General features: G+C 39.7%; 1 protein-coding gene across 1 annotated transcript in view; it reads left to right on the forward strand.

Moving 5' to 3' along the window:
* Positions 1–14460: 14460 nt before the first annotated feature.
* Smp_022170 (tropomyosin, putative) overlaps positions 14461–24033 on the forward strand; it is a 10631-nt gene continuing 1058 nt past the window's right edge. Inside the window, exons 1-7 of the mRNA XM_018790865.1 lie at positions 14461–14600; positions 14634–14767; positions 14799–14916; positions 14949–15019; positions 15053–15128; positions 17011–17073; positions 23549–23618. Of these exons, the coding sequence (XP_018647379.1) occupies positions 14478–14600; positions 14634–14767; positions 14799–14916; positions 14949–15019; positions 15053–15128; positions 17011–17073; positions 23549–23618 (655 nt within the window). The 5' untranslated portion in view covers positions 14461–14477. The remainder of the gene's footprint in view (positions 14601–14633; positions 14768–14798; positions 14917–14948; positions 15020–15052; positions 15129–17010; positions 17074–23548; positions 23619–24033) is intronic.

The following is a 24033-nucleotide window of genomic DNA, read 5'->3' on the forward strand; positions in this document are numbered from 1 at the left end:
CCTAATGCCTATACTCTGATTTGTAACCTACACTTCACTATATAGTCAATAAAAACATTGCATCGAAGCCTTACCCACAGTCCATAATTTGTAAATGTCTGATAAGCTTGTAACATGGTACTTATAGAAGTAGTGTTTTCCAACAGGATGTGAAACAGAGCATTATGTGAGGTATGATACGTATCCAAAAAATAAGCGTAAATGAGCCTAACATCACAAAAGGAGGGAGGGTGGAGTTACTGACCAGCAAGCACTGATGGTGAGGGCGATGATTTCAATCCACCCGTGTTTGTGGGGCAGAACATTTTGTTTGTATCAGGCTCTTTATGGATGAGAACAAGTCAATAGGTCTGTGATATTGAGATTGTTCACCTACACTCACCATTACGACTCATGTTTCTAATTTTTGTGCTGGATTAACTATTCTACTAAGACAACCTTTAACATGCTAACTCGGACTTTTACATGAACACTGTGTGGCAGGCATCGGATGAGAAAAGAAAAAAAAACTGACTGTAAAGGATATGGTTGCTATTTTACTTAACACTACTCTCTCTATGCACTCTCTGTTCTTCCTCATTCCAACCTTGACTTCCCTCCTTCATTGGAACCTACTCCACCTTGATAAATATCACAAATCATTGTTCTTTATTACTGCCTTCTCTCTTCTGGAGCCCCTAATCGCAGTTCACTCTTGCAACATGAGCTAGTATCAATTTAATCTAATAATTTATCATACCTCCATCTGTTCCACTAATAAATGTTAAGCATTGATTATCGCTCATATCCAAATGCCTTGCTGCTCCTCGATTTCTCTTTTGTTTTTTCTCTTCAGAATCTTGCTCTGAAGGTGAAGCTATGTAACTTCGGACATCTGGAACAAGCTCGACGAACGCGCTTTCCCAAGGTCATAGCTCGAACCAGGCGCTCCACAAGCCTACTTTATAACAACTATAAACTTAAAAAGCTCCATTACATAAATACTTAGCACTACCGAAACCCTATTACACTTTTTGTCGAGATTGGATCTGGTATATAACGTGGACTCTATGCCCCTTTGGAAACTATTCTTATGAAAACATTATATGTGAACGAATGAACTGCTATCAACTTTTATAGATTATAATTACTAAACAAGCTTGCTTGAGATGCATACTGTGAACCAGTATATGTTGTAAATTGTAGATCATGCCTGTAAAAATGGCGTGTACCTGCTACTGCAGAAATATATTATTATTATTATTAATAGCAGACCTTTTCAGTGGTAATTTTGCAAATGACAAAGAATCCATAAATGGTTCTGTTTCAAGAGTTATATGCATAACTGGTAACTCAATAAAATCTATCTCCTCATGCCTGAAAATTAGTAAAGCCTTACATAACATCAAGGTTTCGAGAGGTCACGGAGCAGACGGGATTTCATCATTTCTCTACAAATATGTTGTAGCTGTAAATAATTCCCCAAAATCAATAGCTCATTAAGTGTTCGACATTGGATGCTGACCACGTTGTTTAAGTGGACTTGTTTAGCTGAAGGCTTTCGGTCATGCATCCGCACCAGATCACGTTTCGACTCGGCGTGGGACACAGCTCCTACGTTTCATTAGCCAGCTCATAGAAAAGGTCCTCGATATATTGGTAACGAATCAAATATATCTTTCCTGCCTCCTCTCGTCTGACTTCTGATTTCTATCTGACTGGGAACGACCGAACATAGAAGGTGCTACTGGTATCCAGTTGTAAAACTAGAATATCCGTTGCACCATCATTGGTGAACCCGACGTGATCTGGTACACCAAGTCAATATACTGTGAGTCTGTTCCATTTTGGAATATTATTATTCATTGTTATTCTTTATTTGAATTTTATATATTGTGATATACTTTTTTCGCGAATTTTTTTTCTCGGATATATTTTACTTAGACATTTTTCGATATCTATATTACTATGACGGAACACTCTCCTAAGGTTCTTAAGTTTAAGTCTATTCCCCCTATTTCGATTCAGTTAACGCCATTTTGGCCCGACAATATCGAGTCCTGGTTCTGCTATGCAGAAGCCGATTTTAGCATGCACGGAATCACGGACTCGCGCACACGTTTCCTCGCGGTAGTTAAGGCGTTACCGCGCGAGTTTAACAGGTACGTAACACCTAGTATGTTTACTAGTGATGTTTCCGAACCTTACGAATCGCTTAAGCTATCGATTTTTAAACAAGGAGACCTACCGGATCCACCAGGGATACACCAACTCCTTATCCATATCGACTTGCCACATGGTTCTGCGACGGACATGTTGCTTAGAATGAGAGAAGTCATCGCCAAACGAACTTTCGATGATGGCCTATTTCGACAACTTTTCTTGTCTAAACTCCCTCAACAGGTGCAGGCAGTGCTTGTTTCATTTCAAAACAATGCCATAGATGAACTAGCTGCATCTGCCGATCGAATCTTGGAAATCACCAAATTTTCTAAGGCCGAGGTTTTTACTATCAAAGAAAAACCCCAATCGACCTCGACTGACATGGACGAACTATGTCACACGCTTACACGATATCTTAGAGTTCGCAATGACCGTAGTCGGTCAAAAACCCCGCGTAGAAGTGCCTCACGTAAGCGATCTGGCTCTCGACCACGAGAGACAGACAATCCCGACTGGTGCTGGTATCATAACCAGTACGGTAAGTTTTCCAGAAACTGCAGGAAACCTTGTAATTATCCGACCCCAAAATCGAGTGACACGAAAAACAGTTCGGGAAACTTCCCAGCCGGCACGCGTTAACGGCAACCGTAGCCGGCGAACACAGCCGCCTCTTATATGTCACGGATGTGACTACGAAAGTTCGCTACCTCGTCGACACTGGCGCAGAAGTTAGCGTTCTTCCAGCAAATCTCGACGACAGACTTCGCGAGTCTGTTTTAAGTTTACAGGCGGCAAACGGAAAGCCGATCGCTACTTACGGTAAAAGGTACGTCTACCTTAACGTGGGTTTACGTAAACCCATACACTGGATTTTCGTGGTTGCAGATGTCTCTATGCCAATCATTGGTATTGACCTGTTACAACACCACAATCTACTCATCGACACACGCGCACGAAGGTTAATAGACGGAAACACTAAGTTATCCGTTTGCGTAACTCCTTGTTCTGGTTGCAGGTTATCCCCAGTCACGATTAAGCACGCCATAGACCCCTTGTACCAAGCTGTACTCGACAAATACCCCGGGATATACCAATCGCAATCGAAATTACCTTGTGTAACCAGCAATGTTACACATCACATCTCGACTACAGGACCACCTGTATTTTCGAAAGCCCGAAGACTCGCTCCCGAAAAGCTTAGGTTAGCTAAAAACGAATTCAACCACATGATGGACCTAGGAATAATTCGACCATCGAATAGTCCATGGGCATCCCCATTGCACATGATCCCTAAAAAGGACAGCAATGATTGGCGGCCAACTGGTGATTATCGGCGTCTGAATGCTAAAGCCATTCCCGATCGTTACCCGCTGCCTCATATTCACGATTTGACAGCTACCTTGAAAGGTACAACTGTCTTTTCGAAAATCGACTTGGTTAAAGCTTATAACCAAATCCCGATGGCACCTGACGACATTCCTAAAACCGCCATCATCACTCCCTTCGGTCTTTACGAATTTCTACGAATGCCTTTTGGTTTAAGAAATGCGGCTCAAACCTTCCAAAGGTTTATAGACGACGTCTTCCGAGGTCTCAACTTCGTACATGCGTATGTTGATGACTGTCTAATAGCAAGTCCGGACAGAGAATCACATCTCAAGCATCTGGACATTGTTTTCAATCGACTCCAACGGCATGGCATTACTGTCAACATTCAGAAATGCCAAATCGCAACTAACTCCTTAGACTTCTTAGGACACACTATTGATGCCCAAGGCATCCGACCCCTTAGGAGCAAAGTGGCGGCCATTCTGGATTACCCAGAACCGACCACGATCAAGCACTTACGAACTTTTAACGGACTCGTAGGTTTCTATAGACGGTTCATACCTAAATGCGCATCCCTAATGAAACCGTTAACCGATCAACTTCGTGGAAATGCGAAATCAATTAGTTTAGACGACATAGCCCGTAAAGCATTCTCCACAGTTAAGGAACACATCGCTAAAGCAACCTTGCTTGCTCATCAGGACACTCAAGCACCCATTAGTATCGCAGTAGACGCATCCGACTCAGCAATCGGAGCAGTCTTACAACAATGGGTTAACAACTCGTGGCAACCTTTAGGATTTTTCTCGAGACGGTTGTTAGACACGGAATCTAGGTACAGTACGTTCGGTAGAGAACTCCTAGCTATGTATTGTGCTGTACGGCATTTTCAACATTCCATCGAAGGAAGAGAATTCACGCTTTTTACCGATCACAAACCTCTTACCTTCTCTTTAAGTTCATCTTCAGACAAGTACTCACCGCGAGAGTCTCGACAACTCGACTACATTTCGCAGTTTACTTCAGACATACAACATATTTCTGGAGCAAACAATGTAGTCGCAGACCTTCTTCTCGAATTAGCTCCTTGAACAGTTTCCAAGGAATCGACCTTCTTAAACTCGCTCAGCTTCAAAAAGAAGACATTGATCTTCAGCATGAGTTATCCTCGACAACTCTTAAACTAAGTATTAGGCAGATGGGAACAGGTAAGGAAACCTTACTCTGTGACACATCTACAGGTAGGGATCATCCAATTGTACCAAAACATTATCGCCGCAACGTCTTCAATACGTTGCACAATCTTTCTCATCCAGGTGCTCGTGCAACAATCGAACTTATAGCCGAACGCTTTTGTTGGCCTGGCATGAATAAAGACGTGAGGGAGTGGGCACGCTCCTGTGTAAGCTGTCAGAAATCTAAGGTCATAAGACATAACAAATGTCCCTTAGGCTCTTTCAAAACCCCTGACGCTCGTTTCGACCACGTCCATATAGATTTAGTAGGACCCTTACCCGACTCGAACGGATACTCATATCTCTTAACATACGTAGACCGTTTCACTCGATGGCCAGAAGCAGTACCGATTAAGGACATTACTGCTGAAACCGTGGCCCGTGCTTTCGTCGAACGATGGGTAGCAAATTTCGGCTGCCCTTCCACAATCACTACAGACCGCGGACGCCAATTCGAATCTGGACTTTTCCGTTGTCTGACCTCACTATTAGGAATCACGCGCTTCCGAACGACCGCCTACCACCCACAAGCAAACGGGTTGGTAGAACGTTTTCATCGACAACTAAAAGCTTCATTATCAGCTTCAAACGTTTCACAGTGGACAGACGCTCTTCCACTCGTCTTGCTAGGTATCCGCAATGCAGTGAAAGCTGACATTGGATACACGGCATCTCAACTCGTTTACGGAACGACACTCCGACTCCCAGGAGAATTCGTGGATTCTTCAGCTTCTTCATTGAACATGGATCTAAACTCTTACACGAGTAGGCTTACAAACGCTATGCGTTCAGTTAAACCTGCTCACACTCGACCTCAATCAACTGATGTTTTCGTTCAACCCGAATTACGACATAGTACACACGTCTTCGTTCGTCGAGACTCACATCGACGACCCCTCGAATCAGCATACGAAGGACCCTTCAAAGTTCTTCAACGCGAACCTAAGTACTATGTAGTCGATAAGAACGGTACGAATGATAGCATCAGTATCGATCGACTCAAAGCACCGTACCTAGAAGGAAACCCTAGCTACGTCGATTTTCCTTCGGTACAAGCAAACGACACAGCTACTACACTCGTAGTACCCTACACGACAACCGACACACAACTTGATACTTCGTCAACGTCGATAGAAAAACCTAAAACAACGCGTTTTGGAAGACGAGTAAGATTTCCAGAACATCTTAACGAATATTGCACGTAGGACATAAGCTTTATCTTGAATTACCCTTTCAAAGTTTATTATAAATTTTTTTTAATATGCTCATTTTTTTATTTATATAAAAAAAACAAAAAAAAACATTTTTTTGAGCGTATATATATATATATTTATATATTGAAAAAAACCAAAAGAAAACCTTTTTTCCGATCGCTTTTACGCTGTTTGTAAGTGTATCAGTTTATTTTTTTCCGCTCATCTTGTGTCCTTACGCAAGTACGAGTGTATTTTCGACATGCACTCACACGTTTTATTTTTCCTCTTTTCCAGGACGGCTGGAAAAGAACGACGAAGTTTCGCAAGGAACCGAAATTTTCATTGTACTATATTTCTTTATTGCTACGTTGTACATTTCGGTCCCATAGTTTAAGGAAAGACGACCAGACGCTGCTAAACGAAGCAAGCTATCAGAAGAGTGTTTACCAACGACAAACTCGTTGGGTTTAAACTTCTGGCTGGTCACGTCTTAGGGGCATCACTACCTCACTAGGAGGGGAGTGATCTGTAGCTGTAAATAATTCCCCAAAATCAATAGCTCATTAAGTGTTCGACATTGGATGCTGACCACGTTGTTTAAGTGGACTTGTTTAGCTGAAGGCTTTCGGTCAAGCATCCGCACCAGATCACGTTTCGACTCGGCGTGGGACACAGCTCCTACGTTTCATTAGCCAGCTCATAGAAAAGGTCCTCGATATATTGGTAACGAATCAAATATATCTTTCCTGCCTCCTCTCGTCTGACTTCTGATTTCTATCTGACTGGGAACGACCGAACATAGAAGGTGCTACTGGTATCCAGTTGTAAAACTAGAATATCCGTTGCACCATCAATGTTTTTCCAGATATTCCACTTCTGCTCCTTAAGCTGTTTACTCTCTCTATGGAATAAGGCTCTTACCCAGACCGTTGGAAAACCGTGTACATCATATCACGTTACCAATCCGGAGATAAGACTGACATGAACAACTATCGGCCAATAAATATTACTCCAGTTATCTCTAGGATTATGGAAAAAATTATTAGTGAAGAACTATTCAACTATTTATTGACTGAACAATTTATCGATGGTTCTCAACATGGATTTCTTAAAAATCGATCCTGCATGACATGTCACTTTGACTTCTTTAGTTTAGTCTATACTCTTCGTAACCAAGGATATGTAGTATTAATGCTATACCTGGACATTTCTAAGGCCTTTGACATGGTCAACCACCAACTACTCATAGGTATACTCGCATCTTATGGGGTCCAAAACCCGTTACTAGCCTGGTTTGATTCCTTCTTCAGCAATCGACATCAAATAGTTAAAATCAACTCTTCATTGTCGAATGCCATTCCTGTTAGAAGTGGGGTAACTCAGGGTATTGTCTTAGGCCTTTTGCTCTTTTTAATTTTTCATAATGATATTTGTGAGCGTTTTCGTTTGGGTAAGTCCCTTTTGTATGCAGACGATCTTAAGGTGGTGTATCCATTTTCTCCACATGAGCTGAGCAATATTCAAAATTGTATCAGCACAGAGCTTAACAAGGTAGCACAGTGGCGCTTGAAATGGCAACTGGAGCTTAATACAGCTAAATGTGGTTGGTTATGCTTCGGTGATACATCACTCAACCTCGATCTAACCATAAATGGTGAAGTGTTATCTAGGTTACACACAGTAGTAGATCTAGGACTGAGGTACTCCTACGACTTGTCGTTTACCGAACAGATAATGAATCAAACTTCCAAGTCTCAACGCCTTATAGGGTACATAACTCGAAACCTTTATAGCAACGATTCACGTATTTTAATGTACAAAGTCTGTGTTCGACCACTCCTCGAATACTGCGCGTTTCTCTTTAGTAGCACGCACATAAAGGATAAATTAAGGCTGGAATCAGTACAGAGACGATTTACACTTCGTACTCTTGGAACTGATAGTGTCTTCACATATAATTCGAGGTGTAGTAAACTAGGGCTTGACACTTTATGGAAGAGGAGACTCAAACTTAACCTTATCTTCTTTTTCAAAATACTTAACAAACTCTCCTTCACATCCAGCCAGGCGATTCAATATGCTAAAGCCTCACATTACGACATTCGTAACTCCTTGTCTTTAGCCAAACATATTCTAGATGTTCTCTCTATATGAATTACTTTACCTGTAAGTTTTCTAGGCTCTGGAATAATTTACCTCAAACTACCGTATGTTAAACTCTCTCCCATTGTTAGTTCGCTTAATTAATGCCTTTTGCTCCTCTGAAAATGCATTAAATGCTCTAGCGCCTGCAAGTGTATCTTACTCCACAAGTGAGATTATCGGAACTTTAAATGTTTAACCACTTACTTGCTGTCCCTTTACAGACTTTACATTAACACTTTTACTAGCAACTCTAACAAGTTTGAATAATATCTAACATAAACAGTGGTAACCTAACCGGCATATTTTGGCAATCTTTGTTTTGTTGTTCCGTGTTTTTTGCTTTAATCTTACTTTCTTTAGTTGTAGATATTTATCAATAACTCGTTCTGGCACTGGAAATAACCTCAAAGATATACGTTCATAAATCATCAGGCTATCAACTTAAGAAAAAAATTAAAAGTTCCCTGGTGTTGCATTGGCTTGCCGTGATATATGCCATATATAAAATACTTATCAATTACTGAACCAGCAAACATAAAACAATTTTATATTTCATGTTTGTTCTAAACATTCAATGTTGCTGTTAATATCAAACCGACCATGCCTGTAGACTGGTGTGAATTCTGTAAATATTATTTTCAGAATATATTATTATTATGAAATAACATTACAGATCTCTACCATACTCTCACTCACTATCTTAATAATTATCATGATCATGAACGCCTCCAAATCCCTCCAAGAACGCCGTCACGAAAATGACCTATAACTAGACCATAAATGTAAGAAATCCTGATTAGTGATGGCACTACAACACGTGTGACAAGTTTCCTAGAAATTGCAATTTTCTAATCTCCAACCGTCAGACGCTACAAACTTCTCGAGAAACGTTCTCGACGGCACATGTCAGCGGCGCCCGTAAATGGCGAACATGTCCATATGTTACACATCACTGGTGTGGCGACGGAAGTTCGCAATATCGTGGACAGCGGTTCCCAAGTAAGAGTCCTTTCTGCTAATAATAATGACCGTGTACAATAATTGGTCTTCAATTTACAGGTGGAAAATAGAGAACCGATCGCCGCATACGGCATTATATATATTTGTTTTAATGAGGGCTGACAAAAATGCATTCACTAAGTTTTCGTTGACGCGGATGTTTCTATGCCAACCATTGATATAGACCTGCTACAGCACTGTGATCTACGAAATTACCTTTTGTAGCCAGCAGTGTTGCACACCACATCATGACTACAGGACCATCATTATTTTCTAAGGCTCATCGACTTCCTCTGGATGAGTTAAAGTTGACCAAAAAACGAATTCACCCACATGACAGACATGACAGACATATCTTACCATCGAACAGCCCATGAGCATCTTCCTTAAGCACGGTCTATGAAAAGAACAGAAGCGATTGGCGTCAAATTGGTGACTATCGGCGACTGAATGAAAAAACCACTCCAGACTTTTAAGCCTCGTCTCACATCCGCAACCCTACAAATGTCCCTAATAGTACAAATGTTTTCCCAGACAACGACCCACTTCCATCATATAACCAATTTTATATAATTCGCAACGAATTTCCAAAAACGACTATCATCACACCCTTCAAATTTTACGAAGTTTTGCTCATGTCTTTCAGCTTAGGAAATGCTGCACAAATATTTTAGAGATTCATCGACAATGTTTCTAGAGTTCCCAACTTCGTGCACGCGATAACTGCAATAAGTGGTATCACAACGTGCCCACCGGACTCACACAGGCTGCATATAAAAGGTCCTTCAACCCATTATCACGCTGGCTGTGCAAAGCATCTTGATCTCCAAGTCTCCGCTGATTCCAGAGGCTATTGAGCTGCTGAACATAGCTGTGTTTCTACAGTTTCAGTTCCGGATGTATATATATACGCAAAACAAACTTTGGGGGAGCCAGGTCTGAGCGATGTAGAGTATGTGAGCAAGAGACAAAATAGGGTAAATGAATGGCTCACAGTCACACTCAAGAAAAGTAAGAAAACAGGATGCGACCTCTGCGATTGACGTCAAATTGTAAACGGACTACAGGAATTAAAATTCCACAGCATGTTAAGACAGACCTCGCTGATAAGTCAGTCATTTTTTATAAGTTAAAAGGCTTTTTCGAAAAAGGACCAAAGGCTAGATTTGAACACGATCTAAATCACATTAAGTCCTTAATAAGCAAGCTACTCCCAGAAACAGTTACAGGGGATTGGCATCTGTAAGCTTTATAGAATATGACAAATGGTGGATGCTGAAATTATTCAGAAAAGCCGCCTCTTGAAGGTTACCTTTGCTACGGTTGAAGAAAGAGACCTGATACTGTGAAACCTACGCAAGCTGATTGGATCCGGAATATACGTCCATGAGGATCTCAGGATGACCGACCGTTTTAAGGGACGAGCTGCAGAAGTAAAACTAAATGGGTACCACCAAAACGGTGGAAGGAACATCGTCCTTAAGAGTGGTAAGGGAAAGTTCTCCACAGAACTAATGGTGTGTTACGCAAATGCTAGCAGCCTACAGAATAAAATGGCGGGGCTCAAAAGAGAGATGGACACAGGAAACCCTGATGTCAGTGCCATCTCAGAAGCATGGTTAACATCAGAAGTTTATGATACTGGAGTTTGGCTGCTTGGCTTTTTACCTGATAGGGCTAATAGGCTAAACCTCAGGGGAGGCGGGGTGATCCTGTATACGAAAAGTACCCTAATCATACTATCTGTTAAGGCAGAAGCACATGTTTCAGGGAAATGTGAACTGGTGCGTCGCAGACTGAAATGTAGACGGTAAGATATTGAATCAGTTGCACTATATCTCAGTTCAGAATGTGTAGTAGGTAACTTCTTCCTAAGCAAGCTTAAATGCTGATGTAGTAGGGGTAAATCTTTATAGTAGGCAACTTTAACGCACCATATGTAAACTGGGCAAACACAGATATAGGGTCATCGATAATGCTATTTGATTAGAAACTGTTGAAAATCTCAATTGCATTAGCTTTATTCCCCCCCCCGACTATTTTGGGGGGATAAGGTTGAAGCCTCTAAAAGCCCTCAACTTCGCACGGATCTATTATTGACCATCAGCTGTATGTTGCAACGCTACCTTCATTAAGTGCGCCAATTGTGATACTGACAACACGTTACTTGCGAAATCCATTTACATTCATATCTTATAAAATGTCAACATAGCTGAGTACTTTTCTATAGTGAAAATTGTAACTTCTGTAACAATTTGATCTTGCCTGTAAACCGGCATGCCTCATGTTAAGTCGTAGACAGAAAACAAGAATAAATTCCAAGTGCTCCTCCTGGAAACCAGCACTTACTGAAGTTCTGCAAGGCTCCGTTCTAAGTCATTCACTTTGCAAACAGCATGTAAATGATCTCCCAAGTATGGTAGAGTCTCTCACAATGTAAAAATCTGGCGAGAAATAACAGGAGACGCAGATACATGCGCACTTCAGGCAGACTTAAATATTGTGAATAACTGGTGCTTAGAGTGGCTGACGACTATCAAGGCGGCAAAGTGTGTGTACATGCACTTTGGGAATACAAAAGTAAACAGGTACAGCATAGAGGAAATGTCCAGTCTCACAAGGTTCTTTGGGTGACAGTGAGTCATGACCTAACGACTTCGGTCCGTTGCCGGGAGGTTGCAGCTAGGAGGTTTAGAACCATCTAAGCTTTAAGACGGACATTCACCAAGTTAGATACTACCACGCCCACAACAGTATACACAACCTTGGTGAGAACTAAGCTTGAGAACTGTGTTCAGGTTGCAAGCCCCTGTTCAAAAGATGACTCTTGTATCTAGGAAAAAGGACAAACGGCAGTTGCTCGTGCAATTCTAGAACTCTAGGGTTCACTATACAGAGGGCTTCTTGGAAAGGTATACCTCTTCACTCTATCCTATCACAGATTAAGAGGTGATTTGATTTGGATGTATGGAATACTAAGAAATGATTTTGGACCAAATATATTCTCTCTTTTTCTTCTCACTAGAGCGGGACATTTCAGAGGACATAACAGGCGAGTAGAAAAGCCAAGAATGAATAAAATACTCGTGGTATACAGGTTTCCACATCGAGTTATTAATTCTTGAAACCTATTACCCAAAGTACTGGTGTCCGCACCTTCAATCGACTCATCAGTAGAAGACTGGATACTCATATAAGCATACTAGAAAGGGAATATCATAAGCCGTATGACTTTTGTCTTTACTACGCAAATCTGAACTAACACATTCAACTTTGGTGTATGACATGGTATTTGCAAACCTAATCTTCAGTCTTCAGTAATAAGGATAGTAGGTTGGTGAACCTGTGTTAATCCTGACAGATTTCCCTCCAGTGAAGGTCCGGCTTCTCCTTGAAAATGTTCACTGATGGAGCTGATACCAATTGTTCGGGTAAAGCATTCCAGTCATTGAACATTCGATGAGATATACGGGACCCACCTTTAGTTTATTAGGTCGTCGTTTATGAACCTTCTTGCTATGACCTCAGAGATTAACAGTGCTGGAGGGGGCAAAAAGATAAGACATATTAACGCCTAGGTAATAATTCAAGATACGAAATGCCAGTATAAGGTCACCTTGCGTCCTACGATAAAAGAAGGGGAAAAAGTTTGGACGTTTTAAACGCTCATCGTAAGGAAGTTTAGTTACACCCCTCATTAATTTCGTTTCCACATGCTGAACACACTCAAGTGAGCTAGAATCCTTTATCAGACATGGGCTAGCTGCTTGGATACAGTATTCTAAGTGTGGTTTTACGTAGGTCGGACATCATGTCAAAGCATTTGAATGCTCGGTGAAGTGACCATCACGCACGACAACCTTTGGGAGCGGCCGCGTTGCAGTGCGTAGTTGCTTTCAAGTCGTGGCTTATCATTACTCCCAAGACTTTATATTCTTGAATGCGCGGAAGAGATGCATCTTCAATAGTATAATGGTAGCTATTACCGTATCCGATGTGCATGAGCACGCTCTCCCTGGAATTGGCTTCTAAGCCTAACCTTGAGCCCATCTAACTAATTCGTCCAAGTCAGCTTGGAGATGACAACGATCAGCCTTATTTTTTTATTTTTCTCCAGATTTTGACATCATTAGCAAAAACAATAATGTCGACGACTTAAGCAATAGAGGTAATTCATTAACATAGAGAAGGAAAAGTAGAGGGCCGAAAATGTTGCCTTGAGGTACACCACTTTCGACCGGCTTCCACTCGGATAGCATTTCGTTGACCCATACTTTCTGTCTACAGTCACATAAGAAGTTTCCTAACCACCCCTGTATAGCATCTGTTATTCTAAAGCTCGAGCGCTTTTGTATAAGACCTAAGTGTGAAACTTTGTCAAACGCTTTGCTAAAATCTATGAATATCACATCGACAGACAGGCCGTTAACTAGGGTTGCTGTCCAATCCTCTCTCGCAACGAGTAAGTTAGTCAAACTTGTTACGAAACCCATGTCTCTCGTGAGTTAACAGACTGTACGAATCTATGTGTGTTTGTAACTTAATCCGAATTATCCTTTCAAGTAACTTAACGACTATGTTGGCCAGGCTGACAGGCCGGTAGTTAGATACGATCCTTTTCCGATCATGCCTAAATATAGGAATGACTATGGCGTCCTTCCAATCTCTAGGGAGTTGATAGAGTGAAAGGGACATGTTGAAGAGCGTCGCAAGCGGTCTTGAAATAATGTCCTCAAGCGATGACAACAAGCGTGGATGTAACCCATTGGGGACCGGTATCTTACAGAGTATGAGGTTAGTTATCAATGAACGAACAGTGTCTTCAGTCACTTGTACAGATCCTACGGCTGGTATATCTGTGTAATTGGGACAAGTAGTTTTAACACTACTCGTAGAGTAGACTTAACTAAAATAGTTTGCATTCATCTTCGATCGATCCGTCAGCATCGACCGATCAGTCAGTCGAGATAGCACTATCTCTGATCGATGGGATATTAGCTCTCCAGATATTCGGACGGGGTGGAGCAGATGTAAATTCTATACCATGTGTCCGGAACTTAAAGGAATGTACAACGTGGTCAATATTCACTAGTGGGGTAAGGTGTTGAATGTCGACGACATCTTGACAGTGTTGTGTGAGGACAAGGTCTAGCAATGACGGATCATGTTCCAAGTCAATATGTGTTGGTTTTACGATACGTTGTACAAGTGCACACTGATTAATTGCTGATACGTCGCTATCGAAACCCCACCTGGAGCTGTGAGCTTTATCCAGTTGATATGTGGTGGTTGAAGATAGAAACTCCAGAGCTACTAGTCACGAAAGTAAACGATATGATTGATGTGGCTCATTGTAAAGTAGTTCACTATGGGGATATTGATAATCGGAAGGCTTCTGATTACAAAGCGCTTAATTTATGACTGTTGAAACATGGTCTCGGTCAGTATGATAAGTGCTAAACTATCAGACCTACATGACAACATTACGAAATTGTCCCATGAATTGGACCTCAAATGTAAGGAAAAGGAGTCCCAAAGAAGTTTTGTTAAGAAGGTAATATGTTCGGATTGTTATCTAATAATTTAGCTTGACTCAGAAATCAAAGATAAACATAGGTTTCTAGATAGTTTAGAACAAAAACGTGAACAGCATGAAAAAGCTATTAGAGTCAATGCTGAGCGCCTATCTGAGCTTCAAAAATCAGCTGCTGAGTGTCAAAAGTACGACAATCATTAGAAATATTTGTCCTAGAGCACATGAATCTTTAGAAAAACGACTAGAAAGTCAAGAACAATCAATTCGGTCTCTCGAAGACGAAGTTAATGAGGCACAAAGTCTCGCGAAGTCTTCAGCTCAAGTTTACGATGAGGTTTGTATACTCAGTTATTTTGAATTCTTCAGACTCTCAAGCTACTACAAGAAAAGTTGGAGATTTTGGAAAAATATGATCGGAAAGAAGAATCTCTTACCAAGTATTATATTTGCACACTGTAACTCGCCTTCAGGACTATCAAGGAGTTGAGAGAGGAAGCTAATTTGCATGGGAACAGACTACGTCGCGTTGAGGCACAAGGAAACGAGGTTCGTTTTATTTGGTTGTTTTTGTTACTCATAAAGATTCTTACTTCTTTGTTCTCAGAAGTGGTACACGTAGGCTTGTAAATGTGATTTCTCGCCCTCCACGACATATAATCCATCTTGGATGTAGTGAGGCTAGATTGAGTGTGCTTCGGCCCAAAGTATGATGATGTTTTATGGAGTTGAGATTTTCTACAATTTTGCTAGTGATAAATTGGGATAGTATGAGGTACAGACAGTTGAGAACGAGTTTACTTTATCCATGATGAAGTGAGACTTATTCATGTATGAAAATGACAAGTTATTGTTTATTTGTTAGCCGATCAAGGAACGAACTTCAGCCGATAAGAATTCATCTTTAACTGGATCAAATGCCTCATAAGTATTAACAGGTCTGCACGCAGTATATAAGTAACCCTTAACTCACAGCCCTAACAAACTTCCTGCACACTACTACAGCTTAGTAGTAGTATTATTATCTCAGATTTGTGTTGTACTCAATATAAGTTTAATAAGGGGAGGTGCACACGTAATTGTTAGACTTTAGCAGTTTCAGTGGCTTGTCGTCGAAAAATGTCAATTTGAGTAGAAAAGAATGGCAATACTCCTCAAAGAATTATCAGTACTATTCATCATTACTTTCAAAACTGGAATAGTAGTTATTGTAATGTCGAGTGAATTATCTCTATCTTGTAAAAAACTACTGAATTTGGTTGATCTAGATCCTTTGGTTTGTAATGAGTTCAGCCAAAAAGCTTCGAAATGTGTTAAACGGCCCAAGTATTCAATCTAAATTCTTTTGTAATATTTCCGTTTAGGTTTTAATTGATTGGAGAATAAAAGACCTACAAATTAATTCCCTCCAATCGCTTGTAACATTCCATCCCCCCCAATGCCCTGGTACGCTAGAGGGTGGGGAGAGCCCACTTTCCCCCCCGAAATGCTCTCACACGACCACAAGGATACAGCCACTATCAGGATAGTCCTACTCACTGCCTTCTCGTGTCGGGCGTGTTCGTTACAAAGTTGAGAGGACAAAAAGCGTATGTCCGGCGCTTTACCGGGTTAGCAGATACAGAGGATTTACCTAGGGGAGTTGGAAAACATTGATTACAAACCAATGGTGTACATGGGATACTGGATCTTGAGGGAACAAATGTCGTTGAATGTTTCATTTCATTTATTTGCGAACAAATGTATAAACCAATTATTAGTCACCCGCCACCATGGAGCTGCATTTTCTAACGTTGCTCCAGTGCCTTATGGAATAGACCTCTAGGTCAAAGGCTCGGGAGTGGCCCTCTAAGAAAACCACCTGTTTCGGTCTAGGCACCCGAGGAGTATCGCAGCCCTCGCAAATCAACTGAACTATGTGGCGCATATATATTCGGTGCCCTTTTGTACCTATATTTGTGTTAAAATAAATAAAATAACATTTTAACGCGTTTATTTTGTGTTTATATTCCATATATAAGCACTTTTTTACTACACGAAAAACTTCATGTAACTAGTTTTATTGTCTTTGATTTCTAATTATTTGGGGTCCTAATTCGATAATATAGTTTTGTGAATCGCCATCGCACGGCCACATATTACTTTCATCTATCGCCTAGCATTCTATCCATTCATTTTAAGTCGGAAATTTCGTCTGATCAAATCACAAAAGCATCCTCCATAACAAGAATATAAACCTGTTCGTGTTATACTGATTACAATACTCTCACTATTTAAGGCTCTGCACTTTACTGCATTTTCCACTAAGTAACTGTATTGTTTGGCTATACTCAATGAGGTCCGTGTCACATCTGGCTTTTCTTTAACTTTTTTAGTAGTTTTAGGAGTCCAGCTCCTGTATGATTTTACTTAAAGATTTATTTCTTTACAGGCAAATAAACGCATGGAAATACTGGAAGAAAAAATCAGGGGACTGACAGAACAAATTAATTTTGTAAGTCACTCATGTTTTTCCTTTTTACAAGGAGATTTGGGTAATCTAATTTTGAAATAAAGGTAGAACACCCTTAAAAAGCTTATTAGTAAGGTTCTATTTCAGCCTTCATCTGACAGCGTTGACTATTGAATACAAGTGTTCCTGTTTTGGCCTTTATGTTGTTAATATTTTCTAGGAAAGCATATCCTTTTATTAATATCTCGTGAGCACAAAAAGCATGTGATGAATAGCATTCGGTGGCTAATTTTTACTGTAAGGTAATTTATTTCTCAATCACCAACCAGGTACATATTCATGTACTTAGCTTTCAACCACATTGTAATGACTAGTGATACTGTCCGGTTTTCGGATCTACACTAGGTGGATCAAGCTTCAGACCTGCTACTCAGTGACTTAAAGTCGAACCACTGATCTATTGCTCCACTTAAAAATGAAAAAGTCACAACCTGATGTTTATCGTCTTAGTTGCAAATAAAGTGCCATCGTTTTCAACCATCTGGCTACTTCATTATCGTTTTTACGACTAACGATGGAATATCACAATGACTTGCTTATTTATCGATACTTTATGCAAGTTTCAGCATGAACAACTGGAGAAATAAAGGTAATCAATCATTTGAAGGGCATCTAATATTGCCTTCTAATGTTAAATAATAGAGTTATGACTTGGTGTACATTTTAGACAATCTGTTTACTACTTAAAAGATAATGTACCTCTTGAAAGCATAGTTTATTAAAAGGATTATATAAATTAACATTTTGGACCTCTATCATTTGTGGTTGCCGAGACGCGTTATTTGTTTTCAGGCACCACGTACTTCAGTGTTTTATTATTGGATATTAAAGAGGGCTGGAAAGTCGCTGTGGTTGACCTTATAGGGACAATGATACTCCATGAAAAATAGTCAGCTATTGTTTTAAGCTCTGAAAAATAGCGCAAAATCTTATGTTTTAGTCTACAAGACAAGAAATTATGAGAAACAGATCTTGAAATCGACTAATGTAGCGCGAATACATCAATCCCTTACATCCGTCTTAGTTTCAAGCATAACTTCACACTCCTTTCACTTACTATTTTAAGTTGTTTCTTTTGACTTTATCCTCTCAACTCACGACTGTTGTTAATATTCCTATTTTTCTGTTTGTGTGTCTATTCGTTTGGCTTGCTCTGTCTTAATTTAAACCTGAGAAAATTATTCTGAAATTTCCTGGTTTTGTTTTCCAAAGTGTTTAAAAGAAAATGAACTTGCTGAGCATTTTAACTTCATATAATTTCATCTTATGTTTATCATCGATATAAATAAGATCAACCTCTAAGAAAACGATTAAAGCAAACACTACCCCTTATATTATCTACATAACAAAGCTATGCAGTAAGGAAAATTGAACAACCTCGTAGAACGCTATTTGAAGTAGCCACGTAAAATAGTAACCTAGCTAAAGCTATATAATGAAACTCATTTACTAAGTACTGGTTTGTGTTTGACTTGGAGCCTTTGTTTATGTAGTAGCTAGTAGTATTACCATGTTGCCCACATCTAAGCAGATAAAAAGGCACTTCAAACTAAAACAAAGAATAAAGCTGTTGATGAAACTTCCTCGACTAGATCTGAAGCTTGTCTGATTTTCACAGATTTCTCAGATTCAGTTCTGATAGCTGTGGTAGTTGGTAAGTAGGTGACTTACTACTTCAGTCATTCGAATTTCCCAATTTCTATGTCATATTTACCTTTGTTTTTGTTCATAAACTGCAACAATCGGCACTCGGGATCGTTTAGATGTAACTGTTTAACCACCGAATTATAACTAATGTATCAGTCGTCGCAGTAAAAAACTTGGAAGATTATTGTGGGCTTCTAGAATAAATTCATCGATGACTACTTCTATTCTGCGCCTCATAAGTTAAGGCACACAAAATTCGCTGATATTTAGAGCCCATACATCAGTCTATCTTTCAGGGTGCTGGTAGTAGATAATTAAGGCTAGCTGGATAACTCCCCAAAGCGGTCTGTACTTTTATGACAACCTTGATTTTGCCTGCCCATGGTCTCGATGAGCTAAGTTACCTAGTTCATTTTTATTTTAATTTAAACACATAAATATTGGTACAAAGAGGCACCAGATATATATGCTCTGCACAAATCTCATTTGATTTGTGTGAAGGATGTGATACTGGCGCCTTGTCGAAACTGTATCTAGGTATTTCCATAAAGGGCCACATGACCGAGCGCTTTGACCTCTCGGTCAGATCCAAGGCAGTGGAGCATCGTAAGGAGATGCAGTCTCATGGTAGCAAGTGACCAACGATTGATTCATACGCCATTTGTTCCTTCTGGATACTGGAGCCCATGTACACCATTGGTTTGTAATCAAGGTTTTCCAATCCCCCTAGGTGAACTTTCCGTGTCCACCAACCCGGTTAAAGCGCCGGACATACGCTTTTCATCCTCTCAATTTTGTAACGAACACGCCCGCCACGAAAAGGCAGTGAGTAGGCTTCAGTTGGAAAAAGCTATATACGCGTGGCCATATGAGAGCATTTGGAGAGGGAGAGCGGACTCTCCCCACTCTCGGTCGTTCAATCCTGACACTTATAACCCATGATTTTCGTTTTTGACTAAACAGCTTCGAGTGCAGATAAAAATGGAATCATCTTATCACTGACCAGTGACCTGACCGGTTACATTAACTGGTACATAAACAAATAAGTGAATAACTGGGCCACAACGTCAATGAATGAAAACAGTACAATAATGCAGAGACAGCATAAAAAGATCTCGTTCAAATGGCAATAATCTTGTAACGGTAGGTAATGTAACACTAATTTGTAGATTAAAGGAAATCTTATGATGCGTAGGATAAAGTAGGTACATAATTAAGTGTTCGTAATTTATAGATTTCGAGTTAAGTGAGATAATATACCCCCAGAAGTAGCTCTCACTTTTTGTCATTTCTTCTTGATTCTTCTCTTTACTTCGTTTCGATTACGACTCATAACTGGATTTTTATGTGTGTGTGTTTGTAATTATCTCACCACCAACCTCTTCATCAGTTTAGATAACCGTTCACTTCTGTATGTAACTGGTACTGTTATCCTCATCTATCGATCTTACTGTCGACCACTGATTAGCACAGAAATTTTTTTATCAACATATATACCTACAGCCTTCATATTATTGCAAAGCATTCGGAGTTTTCAGATATTCCTGATTTCGGTCATTAACCTTGCAAATGTAGTGTTATAATAAGCACATCATATTCTTTGACCACTCACAGGCGAAGAATATCAGAAATACGCTTTCTTTGATAATCACAAGATGATTTGTTTGTATATAAACAAGATCAGCCAAATGTAAGGTGGAATGATACTGTTTTAACTAATTGGGATAGGATTTATATCAGTAGTTATTAACTACAAATTTGAACAATTCAACCAATTAGCCCCCAAATGCCCTGGTACGGCCGAGAGTGGGGAGAGTCTGCTCATGGGCTCCAGTATCCTGAAGGAACCAACTGTTGGTCACCGGGTACCATGGGACTGCATCTCCTTACAATGCCCCACTGCCTTGTGGACTAGACCTTTAGGTCAAAGGCTCCGGGTGTGGCCCCCTAAGAAAACCACCTGCTTCAGTCTGGGCACCTGGGCAGTATCACAGCCCTCACACAAATCGAATGAGATTTGTGAGGCGCATTTATATCTGGTGCTTCCTTGTACCAATATTTATGTGTTCAAATAAAATAAATAAACCAATTATCCAAACAACTTTATTATTAACCAAATGTGGTTAGTGTTTATTGCCCACGTAGTAACTTCATGTTATTTGGTGATTTTGACAACAAATTAACAAACATTCATTTACTGTGTTTAGCCTTGACCTTCATTTTTTGTTTTCCTGCCAAACCTTAGTCGTCTTTTCCGTGTGATCATTGATCAATTTATCAAATATGCATTTTATGGAAGGGTTAGTGTTATTAACCTACTGTTTAAATCATGATAAATACGAAGGGGCACGAATCTAGTACCCATTGGAAAAACAACTGGTTCAATCACTAAACCATCTGTGTACGTTAAAAAAATCAGCTCCTGATTCTTTCAATTAGTTTATGATAGTAACGTAAGTACATTAGTGTTTGTGCCGTCGTAGGTGGACAAAATGAATGTCGCTTGGAACATTATTACTTCCTGGGCGTAAAATTCATCCAAATAACACATCTTTCGGATGATCAAAAGCTATCTTTTAGATCCCACTATTATTATCATTGTTACTTCAGTGGTTTAATGAAGGTGATGACCTAGTAGTTTAAACAACCAACTTTGAGTCTGTACGCTTCATGTTGGAACCTAGTCCCATCTGGTTTGGTTTGAACAGTCGAATGGAAAACATTATAATCCTTGAACAAAAGACTTGGTTCGAAACCAAATACACCAAAATGCATTTGATACGTGGTTTAACGCTGTCATAATGGATTACTTAACATTGTTTAACAAAATATAGCTAACCTATTGTTTATTGGTGGATTAACTAATTGTTCGTAAATATAGAAAAAAAGTACTTTTAAGACTTGAAATATCTGTGTATTTCTGAAGAATTATAATTTGAATGGTCGACCCTTCTCTTTCACCTAGTCGTTTAAAGCTCTCATCATTTCAATTGATAGTAGTAATGGTTTTCTTTGCTCAGCAATTGTGACATTGTGTGACTTTGTATAATAGTTAAGTTTTTCTGGTCATAGTTTATTGGAATATTCTTTAGTATTTACTGCTTTTCATCGTATAATTAGGGGATTACAAAAATAGTTCTTCATCTTCGGTAGATTATCTCTTGGACATTTGTTTTCACCATAAAATTTCCATGATGGCCAGATTATATGTTGCATTAAATAGCTTATTTTTAATAGTTGAGGACTATTCACTGAAGAGACCTATAAACTGAAAACAAGAATAATAACAATAACATGATTCATTTACTAAGTACAAATGTCTTTGATTAACTTTAAGCCACATTTTTTTGTGTGAAGGTTAGTGTTTTTATCTGGCTGTTCTAACCTAAATGGATAGTGTTTGATTTCGAACCTGTTGCCTATTGGTTAAAAGATAACTGTTTTTTAGCCACTTATAAACCGCTCTCTAGAAGATAGTGGCCCGATATGTGCTATAGATTAAAGTTGTTGTTACATCTTTCAGCTATTAAATTAAGTGATCTCTACCTTATTTAGTACGTTTATTTCAACAGGTGGTTAATAAAAGAGCGTGTTGGCATTTGACTCCAAAATACAGTGTAATAAACGTTTGAAATACCATCATTCGATAAACACTAATATTGTTTATGTAAAAAGTACTTGACGTTTTACTTATCAGAAGCAGGACAACGAAAAGTCCATACAAAAGAATGTACCACACTTTACATAAACGGCATATCCTCTTAATTAGGTCTAGACGTTTAAATGCTATTTGTACGTCTTTAAATAGTAAGTTAAATATGCAACTGTTTGCACTCAGCCAGCGAAGTCCTGCTCACTACCTTTTCCGGGTGGGGTTGTTGTTTACGGAATCGAGATGACGAAGAAAGTATGTCCGGTGCTTGAACTGAGTTAGTGGGTATGGCTGATGTACCTAAGGGAGTTAGAAAGTTGTGATTCCGAACATGGACTCTAGGGTTCTGTGGAAACAAATGGGCTATGAACCCATTCTTGATCACCGGCTACCATGGGATCGCTTCTCGCGACGTTGCTCCACTTCTTGTTTATCAGACCTCTGGGTCAAACGTTCGATTAGTGACCCCTAAGAAGATCACCTGTTTTGGTTTTAACACTCATGCAGTACTAAAGTCCATTTTATTTATTTATTTAAACAAATAAACATCGGTACAAGGAGGCACAAAATTAATATGCGCCACATTTCATCATTCGATTTGTGTAAGGCCTGGAATATTGCCTGGGCGGCCAGACCGAAGCAGTTGGTTTTCTTAGAGGGCCACTCCCGAGCCTTTGACCTAGAGGTCTAATCCACAGGGCAGTAAAGCAACGTTAGGAAATGCAGTTCCATGGTAGCAGATTACCTACTATTATTGTTGTTCCCTTAGGATACTGGAGCCCATGTGACCATTGGTTTGTAATCAAGGTTTTCAAACTCCTCTAGGTAGATCATCCGTATCCATCGACCTGGTTAAAGCGCCGGACATACGCTTTTCGTCCTCTCAATTTTGTAACGAACACGCCCGCCGCAAGAAGGCAATGAGTAAGACTTCCCTGGGAGTGGCTGTATCCTTGTGGTCGTGTGAGGGCATTTTGGGAGGGAAAGTAGACTCCCTACTCTCGACGGTACCGTACACAAATTCAATGATTTGTGTGGCGTATATATATATATATATATTGATGCCTCATTATACCAATTTTAACTTGTTTAAATAAATGAAAACTTAAATATATTTAAATCCATTAATAATTCCTCAAGCTTTAAATAAATTTATAGGCTACTCAACGAGCTCTTCATGCAGAAGAAGAATCTGAAAATCTAGCCGGTGAATTAACAATTCTAGAAGGTTAGTTAAATAAACTTGTGAATAAATTTCAATTCAAACATAATACATACGTCTAATTTACCTTATTATCATTGTTGCGACCATAAATTGATCTTAAATGTATTATTACCACCAATTTATAAATAGAATTGTCTATTGAAGAGTAGGAGAACGATCACATTACACCATGTATCAAAGAAAGTTATTTAATAATCGAGAATTAAGAAATTAGGATATCGGAAGGGGGTTTTTGTGAAGATTTTAGTAATTTTATATAGTTAAGATCATGAGTCGATTGAAGCTAGACCACCATGGAAAACCTGGAATCACTGGATGACCGTTTCGTCCTATTGTAGGACTCCTCAGCAGTGCGCATCCACGACCCCGCCTCCACTGGTAGGTCTTAGGTCCAAATCCCGCGAGACTGGATCGTGGA

This window comes from Schistosoma mansoni (genome assembly GCF_000237925.1).
Source record: "Schistosoma mansoni, WGS project CABG00000000 data, supercontig 0254, strain Puerto Rico, whole genome shotgun sequence".
NCBI classification, from domain to species: Eukaryota; Metazoa; Platyhelminthes; class Trematoda; order Strigeidida; family Schistosomatidae; genus Schistosoma; species Schistosoma mansoni.